This window comes from Suricata suricatta, chromosome 9 (genome assembly GCF_006229205.1).
Source record: "Suricata suricatta isolate VVHF042 chromosome 9, meerkat_22Aug2017_6uvM2_HiC, whole genome shotgun sequence".
Taxonomy (NCBI): Eukaryota; Metazoa; Chordata; class Mammalia; order Carnivora; family Herpestidae; genus Suricata; species Suricata suricatta.
Genome location: NC_043708.1, coordinates 102,124,594 through 102,149,438, shown reverse-complemented (window position 1 = coordinate 102,149,438; position 24,845 = coordinate 102,124,594). Strand labels below are relative to the sequence as shown.

Here is a 24,845-nt window from a genome sequence, read left to right as displayed (position 1 = left end):
TTTCCTAGCTCTGTTTGAAAAGCTTACTTGTGCCTTACAATGTTGCCAGTGTATCAAGACTGTTTAGGCTGCTGTCCGGTAGAGAGGTGTGAGCTCCGAGGAGTGAAAGAAGTGCTCTCTCACCCCAGAAGCATCCCACATGGCTCTTCAGGCAACAGAAATCAGTAAGTGGAACTGAACAGGAGCATTTTCAAGTTAAAAAACATATACACCCCTAGTATGTGCCCCTCCCTAAGAACTTATAGACAGCAGTGTAAAGAGCTGATCTTTCCCAAGCTGAATGTTTTCCCTCTCCATTCTGATTTCAAACAGCTCTTCCCCTCTGCCATTGCCTTCCAAACCTTACAGCTGAACCTGATCTTGTAAATGAACACATGCATTGTCCTGGTTTGAATTTTATTTGTTCCATGTGTGTCTCCTGCTACAATTAAGTTGAAGCTCCTTAAGAGGAACTAGTCCTGTTTCTTTTGTATTTCTACATTACAAAATGTAGAATATGTATTTAAAATACTCCTAGCTGAGGGAAGATGGTAGTGGTATAGAGGGAGTTTTGCCTTCATTATCCAGGAAAATGGACTACAAAGACAAGCCTCTATAGAGCTGGAATAAGGGAGGGAGAGGCGGTCCCACAGATTGTAGTCAGAGGTCATTCAAGGAGCTTGGGGCTAGACTGACTACTCACAGAAAGTCACATTCAAAACAGGGCAGTCGGGGTGCCGGGTGGTTCAGTTGGTTAAGCCTCTGACTTTGGCTCAGGTCAGATCTCACGTTCATGGGTTCGAGCCCTGAGTCAGGCTCTGTGCTGACAGCTCAGAGCCTGGAGCCTGCTTCTGAGATTGTGTGTCTCCCTCTCTCTCTGCCCCTCCCCGCTCATGCTATGTCTCTCTCTGTCTCAAAATTAAATAAAACATTAAAAAATTAAAAAAACAGGGCAGTCATCTATCTAAGCTTCAGTAAGCTTTAGCGCCTGGGTGGCTCAGTCAGTTAAGCATCGAACTTCAGCTCAGGCCATGATCTCATGGTTCATGAGGTCAAGCCCTATGTCAGGCTCCGTGCTGTCAGTGCAGAGCCCACTTTGGATCCTCTGTCTTCTCTCTCTGCCCCACCCCCACCTTGGCTTGCTCTCTCTCAAAAGTAAACAAACACTAAAAAAAAAAAAAAAAAAAAAAAAGCCTTAGGGCCACGCAAGAAAACTCTGGATCTGAAATCTACTTCATTTCCCTTCCCAGTTAATAGAGCACAAGCGGGAAGAAAGGTGCTGTACCTGGGTAGTTCTGCATCATCACAGCAGGCATGCCTCGGTAGCTGGGGTGGTTGGGGTCATAGGACTGGCTGTAGGAGTAGCCGTGCATGTACGGGATGTAGGACTGGTGCTGAGTGAGGGGCGAGGACACAGGCACATGGACACTTGGCCGGGGCTCCTTGCTCCCGAGGCGGGATTCCTCAGACGTGGGCAACTTGCAGTCACTACTTGTGCTTTCTTTCCCATCCTCCTTGGGGGCAGAGTCCTTACTCCGATTCCTTTCTTCCTTCAATTTGCGGTCCCGCTCTTCTTTCCACCGCTCATCCTCTGACTTGATGTCTGTGTACTTGGCAGGATAGACATACGTCCACATCCGGGGCTCTGCTTCCTACAACAGTCACGGAAGGAGCACTGAGTGTTGTACAGATATGAGAGACTTCAAGCCCAAGGTCACAGTAGAAACACCAGAGCAGGTAATACTAGACACCTGGGGCAGAGTATTTACAATCAACTTTTGGTCCTTCCTGGTTAAAAAGCCTGCCCCTTCCCTGCCCAAAAGGAAACAAGATGGGGGAAGGAAAAGGAAAATCCAATAGTGGGTCTTCTCTAGGAGAGAATATGCCTTTTGGGGAAAGGAGTCCTTGAAAAAAAAGAAGCTGCTCTCTTTCCAAGGAATTTTAGGTTGTTTCACTTATTTATTTTGATTAAAGAAAAAATTTTAATGTTTATTTTTGAGAGAGCGCGAGCATGAGTGGGTGGGTGGGGGGACAGAGACAGAGGGAGACAGAATCCGAAGCAGGCTCCAGGCTCCGGGCTGTCAGCACAGAGCCCGATGCAGGGCTCGAACTCATGAGCAGTGAGATCATGACCTGAGCTGAAGCCAGATGCTTAACTGACTGAGCCACCCATGTGCCATTTCACTTCTTTATTAGTTTAAAAAAAATTTTTTTTAATGTTTTTAATTTACTTTTGAGAGAAAGGGACAATGTAAGGGGAGGGTCAGAGAGAGAGGGAGACACAGAATCTGAAGACAGGCTCCAGGCTCTGAGCTAGCTGTCAGCACAGAGCCTGACGCGGGGCTTCAACCCACAAACTGTGAGATCATGACCTGAGCCTAAGTCGGATGCTCAACTGACTGAGCCACCCAGGCGCCCCTGTTTCACTTCTTTAGAGCAAGCTCAGGAACAGAGAGAGGTATGAGTGCTGCCCAGCTCAGAGGAGGGAGGTCTAACTGTGGCACTAAGAAGAAAGGGAAGACTTTGTAAATCTCATGAGCAGAGCACGAATGTGAGACCAAATTTTTAGTCTAACTCTACCTATAAAATCTTTTTCTTTAAAGTTTTATTTATTTAAATAATCTCTATACCCAATGTGGGGCTTGAACTTACAACCCTGAAATCAAGAGTTGCATGCTCTGTAGACAGAGGCAGCCAGGTACCTCTCTATAAAAATTACTTGAAAGTAACTCAGTCTTAGTAACTTACTCTCGAAAATGGAGAGATCACTATTCCACATGAACCAAACAGTAGAAGAAACACCAACTAAGAACTGAGATACCGGAGTTCTAGCTGTGGCTCTGCTGGTAAAGTCACAAGTTACCTAGGCAAATCAAGCTAACTTACCTGGGCCTCTCTTGTCAAGTGGGAAAAACACCTTTTACTGATGTAAAAGTGCTTTTTAAAAACATGAAAATGATTTATAAAGGTAAAAGAATCTTTAAAATTATAGATTTCTCCCACCAGTCTGTATTCTACTGACATCCAACATAAGGAGAGACCTGATTTGTGAGGAAGAGAGAGAGACTACCAAATAGTACTTGTTTCCTCCCAGAACAGTTACCTGTCGGTACCAGAGTATTGGATCCACCTCTGTCTGTCGGCCACACTCAGCACCTGTCTTGGCCTCAGAGGCCTCCTTGCCTAGGTGGCTCGCCTCACTTAGCTTCACTTTAAGTCCTTCTGGGGCCTGGCTGGGCAGTTTGGAGGAGTCATCTAACTTGGGAATAATGACTGATTTGGCAGGGTCAGCCCCTTGCTCTTTGGCCTTCCCGGGTCCTGACTTGACCAGGTCTGTCAGGCTGGGGGCCTTGGTGAGAGTTGGTGGAATGGACGGCTTTTGCTTCCATTCTTCCTTGAGTGCCGCCTCCCGCTCCTTTAGGCCCAACTCCACCTTCTTGTCCAGTCCCCGCTGCTGCTGCTCCAAGCTCTGCCGTTTCTGCTGTTCTTCATACTGCTGCCGGTAGGCTGTGTTAGTGCTCAGGAGGTGGGTGTGGTAACTCTGGTCGCTGTAGCCGTACGGGGGCACGTAGGCATACTGGTTGTAGTACAGAGACTGCATGTACATGTTGGGACGCTGCTGGATGACGGAAGGCTGCTGACTGGAACTGCTCAGCTCTGGTTTTTTCTCCTCACAGACATCGTTCTTCACTTTCCCCTCTATGCTCTCAGGCTCCTCATCCTTTTTTGGCTTCAGAGCCTGGCTCTCCACTCCTGCCTGGCTGCTGGGGTTCAGAGCTCCGGGACTAGACTGTGCATAATTTGGAGAGTAGTAACTCTCAAAGCCTTGGTAATATGGCGAGTCTTTGCTCTGTGACTGAGGGGGGAATAGAGTTTTCTTAGCCCCTTCCTTAACCAACTGTTCAGGGTCCTTTGATTTGACACTGTCCACTTTGCCCTCCCCATCCTCCCCAGCATCAGATATGTCAGAGTATGCAGGGCTGTTGGTTTTGACCGAGTTGGCTTCAGCTCCATTCTGAGTCACTACATGTAAGGGAGTCAAGGGCTGGGTAGGAGTAGTGCTGTCTATGCGGCTACTGCCTCCAATGGAAGGGCTGGGGGCATTGTCCGTGAAGCTATAGATCTTGTCAGCTTCTGCCTTGATGCTAGCCAGTCGGCTCTGGTGGGGGTCTGATGAGCCATTCAGGAGCCCCTCCATTTTCATCCCGTCTCCCGATGATTCCCTGAATGGGCTTTTGCCTTCTTCTGCTCGACACACCTTCCCAGGGGTCAGAGGACTTTCAAGTTCCTTTGAGGACTCCTTCTTTTTTTTGTCTTTCTTTTTCTTGTCCTTGGCTGGAGTCAAGGCAGGGTTGACTGTGAAAGGTTCTCCCATCACAGTGGGCTTGGGCTGAATAGGCTTGAGTTGGGGGCTATTGGGCATGGCTTGGACCACTGTGGTGGTCAAGCCTGAGGAGGAGCCGGGGCTTGCTGCTGTGAAGGTGGCTGTCTGAAAGGTGTAGATTTGCTGTGGGGGGATGGCAGGGGCGATAGGCCGTGCTGACTTTAAGCTCTTGGAAGGAATCTTTTCAGGCTTCAAACTAGAGGGTTTTTTACATTTTTCTTTTTCCATACACTTTCTTTCTAAAGAATCAAAGGCATCATTGCTTGTTTCATCCACTACTGAGGGTCCATCATCAGAGCCATCATTAGATAAGGCCCCAAGGTCTGTGTCCCCTTCCCCACTAAGCTTTTTCTTACAGAGGCCTTTTGTGCTGAATTTGCTTGAAGGAGAAGGGCTGTGGGGCTCTACGAGCCTAACTTTGGGGGTAGCTGAGCGGGCAGGGGACAAGGAACCTTTTTGTGAGACGGATGCACCATTGCAGCTCCCGAGGTCTGCATGGAGGGTGGGCTCCTCTCCGTATTCACTATCGCCATCTGCTTCCGGCTTGCTGTCATCATCTGTGTGGGCATGAGCTTGGTGGTACTTAAGTCCATTTATGTGCTTATACTTTTTGTTGCAGTTTGGGTGGGGACAATCAATCAGGACTGGGGAGGGACAATTTCTGTCTAGAACAGTGGGTTCCACCTTGGTCCCAGGGAGGGGACCAGTGGCTGAGCCCATGGAATTTGTACGGACACGCTTGCTCCCTTTGGAGTCCTCTGAGCTAGAATTCAGCTCCATGTCTGAAAGTGGTTTGCTTTTCCGCTTATTCGCTGAGGAAGGGCTGGCCTTGACATCCTCAGAGGTACTACTGGCAGGTGGGCGATGCTCTGAAGAATTCTGGCTGCCCCGCCGGCCTTTGCTATTGGCTCCTGCTCGGGTTTTGCTGCTGCTGCTGGTCCCTTTGCTGTCAGAGGCAGTGGCTGTCTCATTGACAGGCGTGTTACTGTTGGGACGCATGCGTTTGCCTCTACCCCGGCCGTTGCGCATTTCCAAGTCACTCGTGGGGGAGTCACAGAACCTTGGCAAGGGCAAACACGACAAGATATTATTAAGAAGATAAAACACATTCAGACCAGTGTAGCTGCTTCCAGAAGAAATGTCCAGATGGTAACTATAATTTTCAATGAATATGATTTGTTAAAGGAACTTTTGAAAGCATGGGAACTGCATTAAGTGGTGAGCTCCTAGGGTGCTATCTGCATGCTAGCTGTACATCATTCCCCAACATTTGAGTTCCCCAAACCCCGGCAAACTGGGAACAAGCTGTAAAGTGCCATTTACAGAGATGTCAACCTGAAAAGGTCCGGTGTTCTTAAAACTGAAACCGTTCTTGAGTTTAAATTCCTGAGAAACAGCTACTATCAAAAAGCATCTGCAATGAATGCTTGTTCGCCCAAAGGCAGACTTGATGGCCTTGGTCTCAAGGTGACTACTGGTAGAAGCCAGAATTCAATAACTCCACTCAAAGGCTTAAACAGGATCTCCCCACTCCTACCCAACCCCTCAACACCTAAAATATTTATTCTTCTTGGAGTGCCTTCCTCATCTCTACACCAGCATAGTCTTTAAAAGCTAGGTGTCTTAAAAGCTACCCAACTCTAACAGGAAGAAGGCATAAGAAGGGAACACTGATTAGATTGGTTCAGACTAACAGTCACCAAATGCTGTAGAGCGCTTACCTGGGGGGTGCCCAGTCATGCCGTGTGCAGTCAAGAAGTGTACCTACGTATGTCTTGTTCCTCCATGTTACATTCACCACCAACATGCCTGGAAGACAAGAAGATTCCGATACAGACAAAAGAAACCATGTTGGTCGCTGAGAGGAATATTTTTCATTCCTGGCTCCTGGAGGAGGGTTTAGGGGGTGGTCTGGGTCCGCATGAGACCAAGAGGATTGGGCCAAAATACCACTGTGGGAACTGCCTACTTAGCTCAGTGGATTTATAAGATTTAATGCCATACTTAATCAGATGTTTCTTTTAAAAAATAAAACATCATGGTTACAAAGCACTGTTTACTATGTTTTCAAACTTTTTATTGAGGGGATCATGCTGGGATGTAATTTAAGGTTTTCACTTAACATTACAAATTTGAGATTTATCTATGTTGACATGAAAAGCTTAATTAAGTTACTTTAACTGTGCTCATGTATGACACTGTATGATTTGACCACAATTTACAAATTCTCCTACTAATGGATATTTAGGGTATTTTGAGCATTTCACTTGGAAGTGATTTCACAATGAACATTCCTGTCATGTTCATATTATACAAAAATTCTTTTGGATGGATATATAGTAGTCATATTCCAAAATTCAAAAGGTAGCAAACAAACCCCAATATAAATGAAGTGTTCCTTCCTGCTCCTGTTTTTCAGTCTTCCAGTTCCTCCATTCAGAAATATCCATGGATATCCATGTGTTCCTTCAGAGATATTTTATACATTTATAAGCAAATATGCTTATATATTCTTCCTCACATGGTAGCAATATACAGTGTTCTGTACTTTTTTCATAAGTGGTGAGCTCCTACAGTGCTAGGGTACTTTTTGAATCATTTCATATCAGCACACATAGAACTACTTCACTCTTTTAAATGGCTGCATTTGAATGACTGCAAATCATACCACAATTTATTTAATCAGTCCCCTGCTGATGGACATATAGGCTGTTTCATTATTTTGTTATTACAAATAATGCAAAAATAACACTGCACAAATGTTTTACCTTACTTATATGAGTATGTCTTAAGGTGTAATTTCTGTAAGTAAAATTAATCAAAGAGCACTTAAATAAAAAAAAATCTAAATATATTTATTTTGAGAGAGAGTGAGAGAGGGTGAGGGGCATAGACTCCCAAGCAGGCTCTGCACTGTCAGCACAGAGCTTGACGTGGGGCTTGAACTGATGCAACTATGAGATCATGACCTGAGCTGAAATCAAGAGTTTGACACTCGACTGAGCCACTCAGGTGCCCCTGTATTTGGATTTTTGATAGACACTGCCAAATTACTATGAAGATTCACTGATTTATACACCCATCAGCAGTGGATGGGAACACCAGCTGTCCTTCTCCTTTGGCAACACAGTGTTCTCAAACTTGTTGATCTCTGCCAACCTGACGGGAGAAAGTGTTTTATGTAGTTTTAGTGTCATGTTTCTTATGATGAGTCTGTGTATCATTTCATTTTAAGACATCATTATGAAATGTATTTCCTTTCTAGTGACTTGTCTGTTCATATGCTTTCCTCATTTTTCTACTGAACTATCCAGTCTTTTTCTTATTTGTAACACCAGAGCAAGACTTTTGCCTGTTGTACAAATCAGGTATCCACCCCCCTCAAATCTGTCATTTACTAATGGTGGTTAAGGCTATGCAGAGATTATTTACTTTTTTTTAAGTTTAAGTAATCTCTACACCCAGTGTGGGGCTCAAACTCATGACCCTGAGATCAAGAGCCACATGCTCTTCCGAGTCAGTTGCCTTAAAATGACTTTTATGTTTTTACTTATAGTTTCAGAGTTTTGTCATATTTCAAAAGGCTTTCTTCATTTTATCACTTCATTAACAGTTTTTCTTATAGTTTCTTTCAGTACTTTTATAGTTTGGTATTTACTTATTTATTTATTTATTTTTAATTTTTTTTAATATTTTATTTATTTTTGATACAGAGAGAGACAGAGCATGAGAGGGGGAGGGGCAGAGAGAGAGGGAGACACAGAACCAGAAGCAGGCTCCAGGCTCTGAGCTAGAGTCAGCACAGAGCCTGATGCGGGGCTCGAACCCATGAACGTGAGATCTGACCTGAGCCGAAGCCAGACGCTTAACCCACTGAGCCACCCAGGCGCCCCAACTTATTTATTTATAATATTTATTTTTGAGAGATAGGGAGAAACAGAGTGTGAGTGGGGTAGGGGCAGAGAGAGGGAGACACAGAATCTGAAGAAGGCTACAGGCTCTGAGCTGTCAGCACAGAGTCTGATGCGGGGCTCAAACCCACAAACCGTGAGATCATGGCCCGAGCTGAAGTCGGTCGCTGAATCAACTGAGTCACCCAGGCACCCCATACAGTTTGATTCTTTATACTTAAATCTTTTTTAAAAATATTTATTTTTGAGAGAGAGCATGTGCACATGCATGTGGGGAGGTGCAGAGGGAGAGGGGGACAAAGGATCCAAAGCAGGCTCTGAGCTGACAGCAGAGAGCCCGATGTGGGGTTTGAATTCATGAACTGTGAGGTTATGACCTGAGCTGAGGTCAGATGCTCAACTGACTGAGCCACCCAGGAGCCCCAATTTAAATCTTTAATCCATCTGGAATTCAACTTCATATAAAACTTATCGTTTTTGTATTTTTAATTTATTTTTAAGTTTATTTTGAGAGAAAGAAAGAGAGAGATGGCGAGTGCATGGGGGAGGGCCAGAGAGAAAAGAATTCCAAGCAGGCTCCACACTGTCAGTATGGAGCCTGATGACAGGGCAGAACTCACAAACCTTAAGATCAGGACCTGAGGCAAGGGGCATCTGGGTGGCTCAGTCAGTTGAGCATCTGACTTTTAACTCAGGTCATGATCTCACAGTTTGTGGGTTCAAGCCCTGCATCAGGCTCTGTGCTGATACCTTGGACCCTGGAGACTGCTTTGGATTCTGTGTCTCCCTCTCTCTCTGCCCCATCCCTGCTCATGCTCTCTATCAAAAATTAAAAAAAAAAAAAAGACCTGAGCCAAAATCAAGAGTCAGACACTTAACGACTGAGCCACCTAGACACCCCTCAAAAAAAATTTTTTTAATGTTTTTATTTTTTGAGAGAGAAAGAGACAGAGTGCAAGTGGGGAAGGGGCAGAGAGAGAGGGAGACATGGAATCTGAAGCAGGCTCCAGGCTCTTGAGCTGTCATGAGAGCAGAGAGCTTGACACAGGACTTGAAACCACGGACTGCATGATCATGACCTGAGCCAAAGTTGGACGCTTACTGACTGAGCCACCCAAGTGCCTGGTTTTTACATTTTTAATGATAGAAAAAATGAAAAGGATACTATTATTTTATGTGATATCACATGAAATTCAAATGTCATTGCCCACGGATAAAGTTTTATTGGAACACAGCCACACTTATTATTTATGCCTGATTTCATACCACAAGGCAGGGTTGAGTATGCAACAGAGAGGCTGTATAGCCTGCAAAGCCCAAAATATTTCCTACTTGGCCTTTTATGGAATGAGTTTTCCAACCCGTTTTAGATCTTTTTTCCTTTCAAATATTAGCATTTAAAGATATGAATTTCCCTCACAGCCTATCTTAGCTACATGTACCCACAAGCTTGATATGTTTTCATTATTATTCAGGTCAAAACATTTTCTAGTTTCCCTGGTGATTTCCATTCTTTTAATTAAAATGTTTTTTATTTATTTTTTGAGACAGAGAAAGTGCATGTGCAAGCAGGGGAGGGTCAGAGAGAGAGGGGGACAGAGGATCTGAAGTGGGCTCCATGCTGACAGCAGAGAGCCTGATGTGGGGCTTGAACTCACAAATGCAAGATCATGACCTGAGCCAAAGTTGGACACTTAACCACCTAAACCACCCAAGTGCCCCGAGTAATTTCTTTTTTGATCCTGGGTTATTTAGAAAAGGGTTGTCAAAGTTACATCTATCTGGGATTTTCCAGATATTTATTTATTTCTAATTTGACTGTGGCAGAGAACATACTCTACTATTTCAATCCTTTCAAATTTATTGAGAATTAATTTATAGCCTGGATGGTCTATCTTGAGGAGCATTCCATGGGTACCTGAAAAGAATATTTTAAAATGTGTACTCTGCAGCTTTTGGTGTTCTATAAATGATTGATAATGTTATTCATATCTATAGTGCTACTAATTTTCTGCCTTGTCAATTATTTGTCCCTTGTTCTCGCTTATTGGAAATCCTATTTCTCTAGAAGTTGGACCTTCTGGATTAATCTTCTTTTTCATCTTTCCACTCTTGTTTTCCATTCTTTTATCTATCTTCCACTGTCTATCTTCTGTTCGTCTATATTCTAAGGGATTTCCTTCATTTTCTAAATTATATACTGAAATTTCCATTTTTACTACTGTATCTTTAATTTTTAAAAAGGCATCCTATTGTTTCATGGATGCAGTATCTTACCGCTCTGAAGATATTTAATTACAGCTGACTCTCGAACAACACAGGTCTGCTTCTATGTGAATTTTTAAAAATAAATACAGTACATCACTGTAAATCTATTTTCTCTTCCTTATTTATAAAAATAAGTTCCAGTATAATTAACATACTGTGTTATATTAGTTTCAAGTGTCCAATATACAGATTCAACAAATCTATCCATTACTCAGTGCTCATCATGACAAGTGATTCCTTATTTCTTAGCTCTCTTTCCTTCCCAACCTCAGATAAAAAACAAACAACTAAATTACCAAGCTTTTGTTTTTTCAGGTCTCTTAAATCAGTACTCGTGCATCTGCTTTCTAGTTTCCAAAGTTCTACTGGTTATACCTGCTTGCAAGTAGTCTTGTCTGTTTTTAAAGAAACCTGTGTGTTTGTATCTTAAAAACAAAACTCCTTTACTAACATGTGAATGAATTATAAAAAGAGACAGTGGGAGGTAAATATGTACTTTCAATCTACCATGTTTAACCAAAATAATACATTTACTTTTAGTTATCTGGTATATTTCAAATGTACAACCTACCTCAACAATTAGGTTTCTAATTAGAATCTAATTCAGGAAAATTATCACCTATTATCTATTCATTTATTGTCTCTCTCTCATTCTTTCAATCTTTTTTATTTTCTAGGACTCATATCTGATATATGTTAGAGCGTCTCCAGCCATTATCTCTCTATTTGAGTTGATTTGTGTTTGATTCTTCCAATTTATAATTTGTTCCTAGAATTTACCTAAGATATTGAGTTAAAAAGAATTTCAATGACTATAATATATAATTAAATTTCAAAGATGATCATTTCAAATTTTTTACACTAATTTTTCATATCTATATGACATTATTTAATTTCTGGCTCTTTGGCTCATAGTTGTTTTTTTTCTTAATGTTTATTTATTTTTGAGAGACAGAGGTAGACAGAGGATCCTAAGAAGACTCTCTGATGACAGCAGAGAACCCAAGACAGGGCTTGAATCCATGAACCACAAGATCATGACCTGAGCCAAAGTCAGATGCTTAACTAACCAAGCCACCCAGGCACTCCCCCAGTTTTATTTTAAAAAATTTGGGGGGGAACACCTGAGTGGCTCAGTCAGTTAAGTGTCCAACTTCAGCTCAGGTCATGATCTCATGGTTCGTGGGTTCAAGCCCTGTGCCGGGTTCCATGCTGACAGCTCAGATCCTAAACCCTGCTTTGGATTCTGTGGCTTCCTCTCTCTTTGCCCCTCCCCTGATCATGCTATTTCTCTCTCAAAAATAAATAAAGAAAATTGAAAAAAATTTTTATTTTTGAGAGAGAAAGAGAAGTGTGTATGGGCAGAGAGAGATCAGAAATAATCTCAAGCAGGCTCTGCACCATCAGTGTTTGAATTCCTAAACTGTGAGACCATGACATGAGCTGAAATCAAGAGTCAGATGCCCAACTGACTGAGCCACCCAGGTGCCCCCGTAGTTTTAGTCTTAATAGATATTATTATTCTGTTTCTCTTTAGGAATTCTAACCAGACTTCTTACAGTCTCTGTTTGCACCATACATTAATTCCACTAGGTGTTCATTCAATTCCTGGTAGTTAAATTTTTAAAATTAATTTTTACGTTTTGAGATATTCACATGCAGTTGTAAGAAATAAGAGAAACCCGACTGTACCCGTTTGTCAGTTTCCCCCTATTGGTAACATCTTGCAAAAAGAAAATACTACAGTATTATATCTCAACCAGGAATCTGACATCAACACAATGAAGATAAAAAATATGTCCATCTACACAAGGATACCTCATATTGCCCTCTTACAGCTCCACTCACTTCACTCTTACACTCATCCTTCCTTGATTCCTGGCAACTACTAATCTGTTATTCATTTCTATAATTTTGTCACTTCAACAATGTTATATAAATGGAATCATACAGCCTATAACCTTTTGGGACTGTTTTTCCCTCCTTTTACCAGCATATAATTATCTGGAGATTCATCCAAGTTGTTGCATGTCTCAACGGTCCAGTCTTTCTTATTGGCGAGTGAAGGGCCAATCTGTTTTACCATTCATCTACTGGCTGTGAAAGATACCAGGGTTGTTTCCAGTTTTTGGCTATTATGAATAAAGCTGCAACAAACATTTGAGTACAGGTTTTTAGTGAACATGACTTTTCATCTCTCCAAAATAAATACTCAGGAGTGCAATTACTGGTTCATATTGTAGTTGCATATTTAGTTGTTGTTTTTTTTTTTTTTAAAGAATCTGCCAAACTGGTTTTCAGAGTAGCTGTGCCTTTTTCCTTTTTACATTCTCACCAGCAATGCATGAAAGATCCAGTTTCATTGCTTCCTTGCCAATATTTGGCATTAACTTAATTTTAGCCATTCTAATAGTTGTGTCTCATATTGTAGTTAATTTGCATTTCTCTAATGACTACAGTGTTGAACATGTTTTATGTGCTTATTTGCCATCTGTATACCCTCTTTGTGAAATGTCTGCCTTTGGCCCATTTTTTGAATGGATTTTCTACTGTTGAATTTTAAGAGTTCTTTATATATTCTAGGTACTAGTCCTTTGTTGGGTATTTTGTATCCATTTCCCTTTTTATGGATTGTTACTTTTTATGTCAAATCTTTGCCTACTGAAGATTTTCTTCCAGGTTTATGTTTTCTATTTAAATCCTTGATCCATTTGGAATTATTTTTTGTATGAGATTCTTTTCCTTTGTTTTGGCCCATGATATCCACTTGTTCCAACATAAGTTGTTGAAAAGGCTATCTTTTACATCTCAAGAACTGCTTTTGCACCTTTACCAACATCAGCTAGGTGTATTTATGTGTCTATTCTGGGTTCTCTGTTCTGTTCCTTTGGTCTGTGTCTATCTCTCGGCCAATATCAGTCTTGATTATTATCAAGGCTATAGTAATTGTTGGCTATGAATCTTGAGATCAGGTAGTTTGATTCCTCCCACTTTCTTCTTTTTCAAAGCTGTTTCAGCTTATTTTAGTTCATTTGTCCTTCCCATATACATTTTAGAATAATCTTGTCTACTTCTACAAAATATCTTGATGGAATTTTGACAGAAATTACATTTTTTAAAGTTTTTTTTTTTAACATTTTATTAATTTTTGAGAGACAGAATCTGAAGCAGGCTCCAGGCTCCAAGTTGTTAACACAGAGTCTGATGTGGGGCTCGAACCCATGAACCATGAGATTATGACCTGAGCTGAGGTCAGAGGCTCAACCAACTGAGCCACCCAGGTGCCCCAGACAGAAATTATATTAAATCTGTATACCAATTTGGGGAAAACTGACAACTTTACTCGGTATTGCCCATTTATTTAGATCTTCTTTGATTTCTTTCATCAGCTCTGTGTAGTTTCAACATACAAATCTTGTAGGTATTTTGTTAGATTTACATCTAAGGATTTCACTATTTTGAGCTACTGTAAATGGTATTATATTTTTAATTTCAATGTTCATGTATTTATAGCTACTATATAGTAGACACAGAATTGATTTTTTTATGTTTACTCTATATTCTACAACCTAGTTGAACTCACTCACTGGTTCTAAGAGTTTTTGCATGTTCACTGAGATTTTCTATTTTGACAATTACATAATGTGGAAACAAGTACACTTGTATTTATTTCTTTTTGATCTGCATACCTTTTATTTCCTTTTCTTGCCTTACTGCACTAGCTAGAACTTCCAACACGATGTTGAATATAGGCACTGACAGCAGATATCCTTGCTTTGTTCCTGTTCTTATTGGGGTGAGCATTCAGTGTTTCATCATTAATTACAATGTTTGCCTCCATGTTGGGGATATACAAGGCAAAAAGAAAACCCAGGGAATTTACCACCATGTTGTTCCTTAGGACTTGAGGTCCCCAGACAGTCTGCCTTCTCCTCATCTTCACAACCTTGTTGTATTTGTTTGACATATAATGTACAGGGTTTTTAGTTGTACTTAGTGGGAGAAATAGGGAAAAGTATGTCCATCCTTTCCAAAGTGGAAATCCTGGTTAATTTCTATGTTATTTTTCGTAGCATTAGATTTTTATTATATAAAATTATACTTTGCAGGCTCTTTTTATGTGAGATGTTTTTGTTACTGACTACCCCTCTTCTCTGTTTAAAAGTTTGCAATTTCTTCCATCTAGTCGCCTAAAGACCTAGTCTGGACAGGTCTTTTAATGGTTTGTGCCATTAGAAGAAATTTTCACAACTCCTCAGGCTCCTTTCCTCCCCCACTCAATTAACATTTAAAAGCCTCCTTTCTTGAGGCTGGTTGGGGGTTGGCATCTCACTCCCCGGCTTCAAGTCCTATCTCTTTATGGGGTATTTTTAGTATCCAGTTATTGCTGAAAAACTCATCTCTTGGGCACCATTCTCTGTTCCCCAATCTGGAGGCCCCAGGCTCAAAGTTTCAGCTTTACCCAGTGGCTTGAATCTTTTCTGTTTTCCTTATTTTGTTTTTGAGCCCAAATACATTGATTTTCACTTTATATAGTTTATTTCTTGCTATACACCTGTAACAAAAGAGATGTGTCAAAAATTTGAATACAGTAAATCATCTTGATTGGAAATGCCAAAGCACAGGGGTGCCTTGCTGGTTCAGTCAGAAGAGCATGAAACTTGATCTCAGGGTTGTGAATTTGAACCCAATATTGGGTACAGTTTACTTAAAAATAAAATCTTAAAAAAAAGTTAAGTCCCAAACTATATTTTCTATGTAATACATCTACAGAATAAGTCTGGGGACTCTAGAAGTAGCCTTTTGTCTTTGGTCATATACTTATAAAATATTATTTCATCTAGCACTCCCAGGGCCTATCTGTATAATTCAGCCACATTCATTTTCTTCTTTGATGTGGAATGCTTTCTAAGATCAATGGACTTGGAATCAGAAAACCTCAGTCCAGATCCTCACTCTGTTACAGTACAATCTTGAACAGGTTACTTAACCTCTATGACTCTCAGATTTTTAATACTCTATGATTAAAACAAACAAATAAATAATAAGATTATTAAATTAGATAACTAACCCATGTAGCCTTTCAATAAGTCAAAGAGAGTGCTTGAGACAAAACCTTAGAGCATCAGTACTTGAGCCCTAAACTCTTCAATGTGGCTTTACAGAAGATCTTATTTAGTCCCTGTTTTCTTTCAAATCTGATTTCTTGATCATAAACTGAGATCAGACAAGGGAGTTAGAAGAGGAAAAGAAAAAAAAAAAAAAAAAAAAAAAAGAAGGATCACCCTACCAGAAAGTCTCAACTAATGAAATTAGGGCACAAAGAATTGTTTAGCCAATTCTAATTCAAATATTCACTGCACATCTATTATGTGCTAGTGTTTTCATACTTATTATCTTATCAAATATTCATAGTCTTGTTCACTTTTTGAACGAGGCAGGCCATAGAGAGAAAAAATCCTTCCAATAGTCCTGGCAATATAAGGATTATTAATAGCTGCTTTGCAAACAACGAAGTGAGAGCCCAGAAAGGTTAAGTAGTATTTTTTTTTAGGTTTATTTACTTAGAGAGAGAGGGAGCACACACAGGGGAGGGGCCGAGAGAGAGAGGGAGAGAGAGAATCCCAAGCAGACTCCACATTGTCAGCACAGAGCCCGACAAGGGGATTGATGCTAAGGACCATGAGATCATGATCTGAGCCAAAATCAAGTCAGACACTTAACCAACTGAGCCACCCAGGTACCCCAAAGTTAAGTAATTTATCAAAGGTCTCATTATTTATTAGTGGTCAAGGCATTTATACAGCTATCTCTAATAGACTTTGATTCTTTTTACATAATTTCTTTAAAATGTCCCTTTATCTTCTTCTTAAATAAAAGACACATACAGGACTGCAGGGGGACATTCAGAGAGGAAAAGGGCAGAATTTCTATCCCTTTCCAGGGCTGGGCATCTTAAGGGAAATAGCAAACCTCCTAAGAAAGCAATTAGGCTAAATTCTCTCTGGCCATTAGCAAAGTGAATTCAAATGGATGTCTCCTTCCAGAGACAGGCTGCTCTGATTACTGCATTACCAATTTGAATAGGAAAAGAGCCCATTTATTCCTAGCCATGGTAAGGCTTAGAGGTAGGCACCTCATGAATAAGGGCAGATGAACACAGCTGTATATAGAGAGCAGACATACAGTTAGAAGATGAATCCTATTCCTACTCTTGACACATCGGGCCAGGAACACATGGTTATAAATTTGTCTTCTTCCTCTGGTATAATCTGCAAACCTCAGCAATAATGAATGAGCTGAAAAGAAGACAGGTCAGACAGAGTGCTGGAAATGGGAGAGGGGAAGTGAAAAAATTCTAATTTGGAAAAACAAAATGGAGGCTTGTTTAAATGTCAAAGCAAACACATTTTTCTGAAGTGTAACTCTCTTCCTACAAGGTTCCCAGTTGAGACAGCTGGAAGAAATAAGGGGACAGGAAGGAAAAGCAGAAAATAACACTTAACAGACTTCGTTTCTCTATTAGGGCGGCAAGTAGGCTAAAGAGAAAAACTGGTTTTCATTTTAGAAAGCCCTTTTTTTTTTTTTTTAAAGAAACAAGATCAGTACTTTAGTCTTTTTTTTCTTTCTTAAGTAATCTCTATACCCATCATGGGACTTGAACTCACGACCCTGAGATCGAGAGTCACATACTCTATAGACTGAGCCAGCCAGGCGCCCCTGAAAGCTTCCTATTTTAAATCAGTGTTCACAAAATAAGGAAAAGCTTGGCATATCTGAAAATAATAATGCTAAAATTAGTAGTAATAAATACTACTTTGTTTCTCTGAGTGGTTATTTTTGTATTTACCAAGGGTCCTACAGACATAATCTCAGTAAACACTGAATTTTCAAGTGCTGAGTATTCTCCCTTCTTACAAGTGATCAATACTGGAGCAAACTACAGGGAAAATGACTTACTTAAGTATGAAGCAGCAGTCAGGTTTCCCCAAGTGTCAGGAGCATAGTGTTAAGAAAAAATCCAATCCCAAAGCAGCACTGCTTTGTTTTGAGGACAATTCAAAGCCTCAAAACAGTTGTGCAGCCAAGACTGATCCAAGCACAATAGTGGGATCCTCCAGGGCCCTCATTTTTACCACTTCTGCTAGCACCTTCCTTTTCTCAGGGATCTAGTATCTTCATGCTCAGGTGACCACTCTCTTTGAAGCACTTCCTTCAGTTGGCTTCCAGGACAAGGACACCACACTCTCTGGGTCTTCCTTCTAGTCACTCCTCAGTACCTTCTGTTGTTATTTCTTCATCTCTAACCGATGACTCTTAAACTTCTCTGTTTAGCCCAACCTGAACTCTAGATTCATGTATCTAATGGAAAATCTGACATTTCCATTTGACATCTACATAGAGAACTCAAGCCTAACATGACTCAAACGGAACTGATATCCACTCTGCCCTTGAACTCCTGCTCCCAACCAACTTGCTGTGAATTTCCCCTAGTTCAGGTAATGGCATCTCTATCCCTTCAGGTGCTCAGGTCAAAAACCTTGGAAGTTTTACTTGATTCCTCTCTCATGCCCCACAACTGACAGACAGTACATCTTTTTAGCTTAACCTTCAAAATACATGCAGATTTTGACCATATCTGACTACCTCCACTTCTGCTCCAAGCACTCCTTAAGTTATTCCAACAGCTTCCTAACTCATTTCCATCCTTCTCCCTCACTGACCTACTCTCAACACAGGAACCAGAGAGATCTCGTTAAAGCCCAAGTTGTATCCTATCATTCTCCTCTGCTCTAGCACAGTGACCTACTTGTTCCTTGAACAGGCATGTTCCCATCTCACGGCCTTTAGAATCTTCTGAACCCTGGTCACACGCGTTATCCATTGCGCCACTGGCCCTCACGGCCTTTAAAGTAGCCATACCATTTACCTATTAACACTGCTCCCTCCATCCTCAGTATTTTCAAAACTTCCTCTCCCTTCACTTCTTTCAAATCTCTGCTCAAAACTCATCTCAGGGAGGCCACCCCTAATTCCTATCCCCTCGCTTACATACTCCCTAGTTCCCTTCCCTACTTATTCTCCCTTTCTCCTAAGTATTTATCAGTATGTAAAACAGAAGAAATTTTATTTATCTTGTTTAATGTCTGTTCAGTCCTATTAGAATGTAAGTTCTATGAAGGCAAGGATTTTTATCTGTTTTTTTTTCACTCCTATAACTACTAGAAGCATAAACAGCAGGCACGCCTGGGTGGCTCACATAGGTGAAGGGTCTGACTCATATCTTGGTTCAGGTCATAATCTCATGGTTTGTGAGTTCAAGTCCTGTTGTTGTGCTCTGCACTGTCAGGGAAGAGCCTGCTTGGGATTATCTCTCTCCCTCCCTGTCTCTCACTGTCTCTTTCTCTCAAAATTAATAAACTTTAAAAGAAGAGCATACATGGCATACAGTAGGTGCTTAATAAATATATGCTTAATGAATGTTTCTTCTCTACAGAAATACTCTGTTCAAAGAAAAAAAAAACCCACCAGTAGTTCTATCCTTATACATACTGGGGCTAAGGAATTTTTTTTCAAGTTTTATTTAAGTAATCTCAACACCCAACACAGGGCTCGAACTCAGGGCCCTGAGATCATGTTCCTTCATCTGAACCAGCCAGGCTTCCCTAAGGAGTCTTATTAATCTTTGAATAATAGTTTATTTTGTGGGTTGAGTAAACATCTACTTCACCCAATTGAGGCAATGAGTACTTGTATAAGTCTGGGTAAGCTACTTTATCTTCCTGGATTTAAGTTTCTTCATCTGTAAAATGAGAGTTGGACTAGATGAACTTCAAGCCCCCTTCCAACTCTAAAATTCTGTGATTCTATGAAATGCTGTGAAACACGAGCACTAAAAAGTGTAAATGAGTGATAAAATGCTATTTCCCATGGGATTTTAACAATGATCAAAGAGATTTAAACTAAAGAAAATATAAGGCATGAAGCTTAAGGCCTGGCAGAAAAATTTTTTTACTAAGTAGGAGTATAAATTATTAAAAGTCCCCTGGAAAACTGGGGTGCCTGGGTGGCTCAGTTAAGCATCCAACTCTTGATTTCACTCAGGTCATGATCTCATGGTTTGTGGAACTGAGGTCTGCACTGGGCGTGAAACCTGCTTAAGATTCTCTCTCCCTCTCCTTCTGTCCCTTCTCCCCTGCTTGCGCACTTTCTGTTAAAGAAAAAAAAAAAAGCAAGCTCTCTGGAGAACTATTTTATTTCTACAAAAACTCATGTATTTGTAAGCAGATCTCCTAAAGCTAATTATAATATCTACCATATGATCCAACAATTCTTAAAAATAAGAGCTTATATGAGGGCCCCTGGGTAGCTCAGTTGGTTAATCGTTCAACTTTAGCTCAGGTCATGATCTTGGGGTTTGTGAGTTTGAGCCCCGCATCAGGTTCTGTGCTGACAGTTCAGAGCCTGGAGCCTGCTTTGGATTCTGTGTGTCCCTCTCTCTCTGTCCCTCCCGTGCTCATGCTCTTTCTCAAAAGTAAAAAAAAATAAAAAATAAAAATAAGAGCTTATATCCAACAAAAGACATGTAAAAGAATCTTAATAGCACCTCCACTCATAGTAGCCCCCAAAGGAAAGCAACTCACATGTCCACAAAGAATAGAACATATAAATAAATTATGGTATATTCACAACATAAATCTATAGAGCACTGAAGAATGAATTATGGTTACACACTACAGCATGGATAAATCTCACAGACCTAATGTTGAGTGAAAGAAGCCAGACAAATGGGCTCATACCATGACATCACATTTCAAAATAGGCAAATTCATCTATGATGATAAAAATCAGAATGGTGGCTACCTTTTAGGGTGGTTTTGACTGGAGAGAGCACGATACTGATAATGTTCTAATTCTGGATCTATGTAGTTAGGTCATCAAGTTATATACATATATAAAAATTCATCAAACACTGTACTTAATACTTGTGCATTTTATTTATGTTATACTTCAATAAGATTATTAAAGTGATCTACAGCAGGCAGTGGGTTCTCAGTAGCATTCTCTCTCCAAGAGTTAAAAATTCTCTGAAATGTAGTGACCAACTCAATTAGTAAACTTCCACAAAAAAAGTCTACCTCCCCTCAGATGAAATCAACAAATAATTACTAGGCATCAACATGTGCCAGGGGATTGTGTCAGGCACAAAGTGTAAATAATGTAGGGGCTCCTGGGTGGCTCAGTCAGTTAAGTGCCTAACTCTTGCTCTTGGCGCAGGTCATGATCTCATGGTTCGTGAATTTAAGTCCCATGTTTGGGATTCTGTCTCTCCTTCTCTCTGCCCCCTGCTTGTTCCCTTTCTCTTTCTCTCAAAATAAATAAACTTTAAAAAAAAAAAGTAGGCAATGCTTTATTACCAATATTGCTCCATGTAATTTTTCCAGTCATTTTTAAGAAATATAGAGAGAATAAAAGATATTTAAATTGTCAAATCCTCAAACTTTTTCTACTCTTAGTATCCTTAGGGAAGTGGCCACATTCATACACTGCTAATGGGCATATAAAATTGGTTCCACTTGTGGTGGCAATCTGGCATTACCTTTTTTGAACAGCACATACTCTTTGACTCCACAAATCTTGCAGTTGAGATTTCAGGTATTTACCTCTATTCTCAGTGTAAAGCAAGGTATTTGCTGCAGCAGTGTTTAACAGCAAAAGATGGGGACTAAACTAAATGTCCTTCAATGAAGGAACAATTAAATACATTTTTGTACATCTACACAACAAAATACTACAGAACTGTTAAAAAGAACTTAAAAAGAACTAAGAAACTAGAAATAAACTGCTATGGGACATACTCTAAGATACACAGGTGTGTAAAAAAGGAACAAGTCTTCGAGAACAGTAACCACAGTATGTTACCATTTATGTGGGAAAAAAGTATATCAAATACTTTTATATTATAAAATACTTTCAGAAATTATCTGGAAGGACAAATAAACTATAGCAGTCTTCTCCAGAGAGGGAGACTGGATGACAGGGACTCAGGTAAAGGAAACTTGTTCTTCATTGTATACTCACTTTACTTTTGAATTTTGCATATGTCTTACATGTTTAAAAAAATAAAGATAAAAAATTACTAATTTTGGTAGAGGAGTATTCCAAAGATGTTTAAAAATTTTTCCTTTTAGGCAAATGTGCAGGCAATATTGGACTTGAAAAGGGCAAACAAGTGGCAGGACAGACATGGTCTCTGAAACTCTGTCTCATTTCCCATAAACGGCCAACTTCTCTTTACCCAATTCACAGTATCAGAGTGATTGTGGCCGTCTTACAATTCTTTGATACTCCTCCCTTCAAAAAGGGGAGGCCTAATTCCTCTCACTTTGTATGTGGGTTGTACTTAGCAACTTGGTTCTAATAAATGGAATGTAGGGGAAGCAATGTACATGACTTAGACTAAGTGAAAAAAGGGATTGTGGGCCCCTCATTGCTTTTTCTCTCCATTACTTCTCTTGGGGAAGCCAGCTGCTGTGATGTGAGCACACTCAGGCAGGCCATTCTCTGGAGAGGTCCATGAGACTAGAAACTGAAGCCTCCTGCCGACAGCTATGTGAGTGAGTCAACTTGGAAGCGGATCCTCCAGGGCTGGTAGATCTAAGCTTTCAGATGATGGCAGCCCCAGGTGACATTTGGACTACAACCTCATGAGACACCCTGAGACAGAACCAGCCACCTAAGCCACTCTTGAACTCTTGATCCACAGAAACTATATGAGCTAATATTTCTGTTTTGAACCGCTATGCTTTGGTGGTAGTTTGTTACTTTACAATAGAAAACCTAGAGCAGTGTCTTACCATGAGTAGACAAATAACTCATTTAACTTATTTATCACTTCCTGGAGGAAATATTTACTGAGCCTCTTTTATTTGCCAGGCATTATGCTAAGCAATGAAGTTACAACAAACAGGTACAAAGATACCAAGGTCCATTGCTGGGCTGGGAGCAAATATTTATTAAAAGCCTACTTTGTGGAATTCACCGGCCCATGTCCTGAAGAAGAAAGGTTAAGAAGGCTGGCTTTGCTGCCTGTCCTCAATAGAAGTGACTGAAAAAGGGAGGGGGGAGAGGTCATATGTTACTCCAATAGGCTTGAGTTTTCAAATGGAAACATTAGCATTCGTCTATATGTTGCTTTTAAATTTTATTTCAATCCCAATTTTCAATCCTGGTTGATGTTGACAATTACCTCCTGGATAAAGGGCAGGTTAGCATGCATGTATCTCTTTCTTTCTCATTATTTGTTCATTCAACAAAAGAACACCCACTCTGGGCCAGTGATGGGATATAACAATGCACAAAACTAACAGCCCTTGCTCTAATGCAACTTATATGCAAATGATGGGAGACAGATAATAAAAAGAACAAGTAAATGTATGTGAGGGGTAAGCCCTATGGAGAAAAATAAAGTAGAAGCAAAGGAAAAGAGAAATATGGGGCTTGGGGATGTTGCTGTTTTGTAAGGGTGGTCGAGAAAAGCCTTACTGAGAAGAGGATGTTCAAGCTGAGACCCCTGACAAAGGTGAGAGTGAGCTGTGGGGAGGTTAGAATGCAGAACCCTTCGGGCAGAGGAAAATGCAGGCCCTGTCATGGGAATGTGTGTGTCATGTTTTAAGGAACAGCAAAATGCATATGAGGCTCTAGTGGAGTGAGAGAAAGAGACAAAGTTAGGGAGATGAGAGCAGGCAGATCATAGGATAGCGGCTGAGGGGCACAAATAGGCCGCCGCCTGGATGTGGCACTGGGGCCATAGTTTGCAGATGAACTCCTCGCAGGGCAAATGATACAAGCCAGAGGGAAAGAAACACTATATACGGCGAGGCTTTGGCCTCAGCATACATTCTCCCATTGAAACACAGCGATAAATCAGAGCTGCGATACATTTATTGATATGAGGCACTCCAAAGTTGTTTTTTGAACAGATAGAAATGTTTTGAAGATTAACTCTGGAACATAAGCCATTCAAAAACTGAGGACTCTCCACATACAGAAGATATTTTAATTTTTTTTTTGATGACCCAGGGAATTATCCTAGATATAATAATCTTATGGTGTGGTGAAGAGATGCCCCTTTAAAGGTTCCAAGATAGGCGTCCTGGATGGCTCAGCTGGTGGAACAGAAGACTCTCAATCTCAGGGCCATGAGTTTGAACCCCATGTTTGGGGTAGAATTTATTTAAAAAAAAAAAAAACGGTTACTGGAGTATTAAGGATTAATGACCCTCCATTAATTGTGACCAAACTGCTCTGTTGAGTTTTTGTGTTTGGCTTTGCGGTCTCCTCTTTGGTTGTCACCATTTCTTCTTGTCATTAATAGGTCTACCTTTCACAGTAGCAGTTTCCTTACTGCCAACTTCTGTAGCACATCCAACTTCCTTCTTGTAATGTATTCTAGAGGAAATCAGGGAGTCAACACTGATGCCAAGACTCTCTTAAGAGTCTGTTATATTTGGAATTCAGAGCTCACGGGGAAGGGCACCTGGCTGGCTCAGTCGGTAGAGCGTGCAACTCTTAATCTTGGGGTTGTGAGTCTGAGTCCCAAGCTGGGTGTGCAGATGGCCAAAAATTTAAAAAATGTTTAAAAACAAATAGCAACAACAAAAAACAAAGTTCATGGAAAATTCTGTAGTTGGTAGACCAAGGAATCAGTCAGACAAGACCATACCTGGCAACTCCCTACAACTAGTTTGTCAGTGAGCTTTTGAATCCGGGGGAAGGGGGGGGGGGCGGTGTCAATGTCCAATAAACAATTGAAGATTTGTTTTTATTCCTATCTTAAGTCTGTTATTTCTACCAATGGGCAATGAGAGTTTCAGTACAGGTGTCAAGAATGCCCAGACATGGGGAGAAAGTGAAACCTATGTTTTTCTAAAAGTTTATTTTCTTTCTGAGAGAAAGAGAGTGCCAGTCGGGGAGGGGCAGAGAGAGAGAGGGAGACACAGAATCTGAAGGAGGCTCCAGGCTCAGAGCTGTCAGCACAGAGACTGATGCAGGGCTCAAACTCATGAGCCCATGAGATCCTGACCTGAGCTAAAGTCAGACGCTAACTGACTGAGCCACCCAAGTGCCCTGAAACATACATCTTCTTCTTTTAATGATTTTTAAAAAATGTTTAATGTTTATTTATTTTTGAGAGATGGAGAGACAGCACGTGAGCAGGGGAAGGGCAGAGAGAGAAGGAGACACAGAATCTGAAACAAGCTCCAGGCTCCAAGCTGTCAGCACAGAGCCCGATGTGGGGC

General features: G+C 40.8%; 1 protein-coding gene across 1 annotated transcript in view; it reads right to left on the bottom strand.

Annotated features, from left to right (window-relative positions):
* The window catches only part of ZNF609 (zinc finger protein 609), a 212,111-nt gene that overhangs the window by 5,758 nt on the left and 181,508 nt on the right, over nucleotides 1-24,845 (bottom strand). The window contains exons 4-6 of the mRNA XM_029950722.1: nucleotides 6,085-6,172; nucleotides 3,083-5,423; nucleotides 1,265-1,631 (exon numbers count right to left, since the gene is read on the bottom strand). Of these exons, the coding sequence (XP_029806582.1) occupies nucleotides 1,265-1,631; nucleotides 3,083-5,423; nucleotides 6,085-6,172 (2,796 nt within the window). The remainder of the gene's footprint in view (nucleotides 1-1,264; nucleotides 1,632-3,082; nucleotides 5,424-6,084; nucleotides 6,173-24,845) is intronic.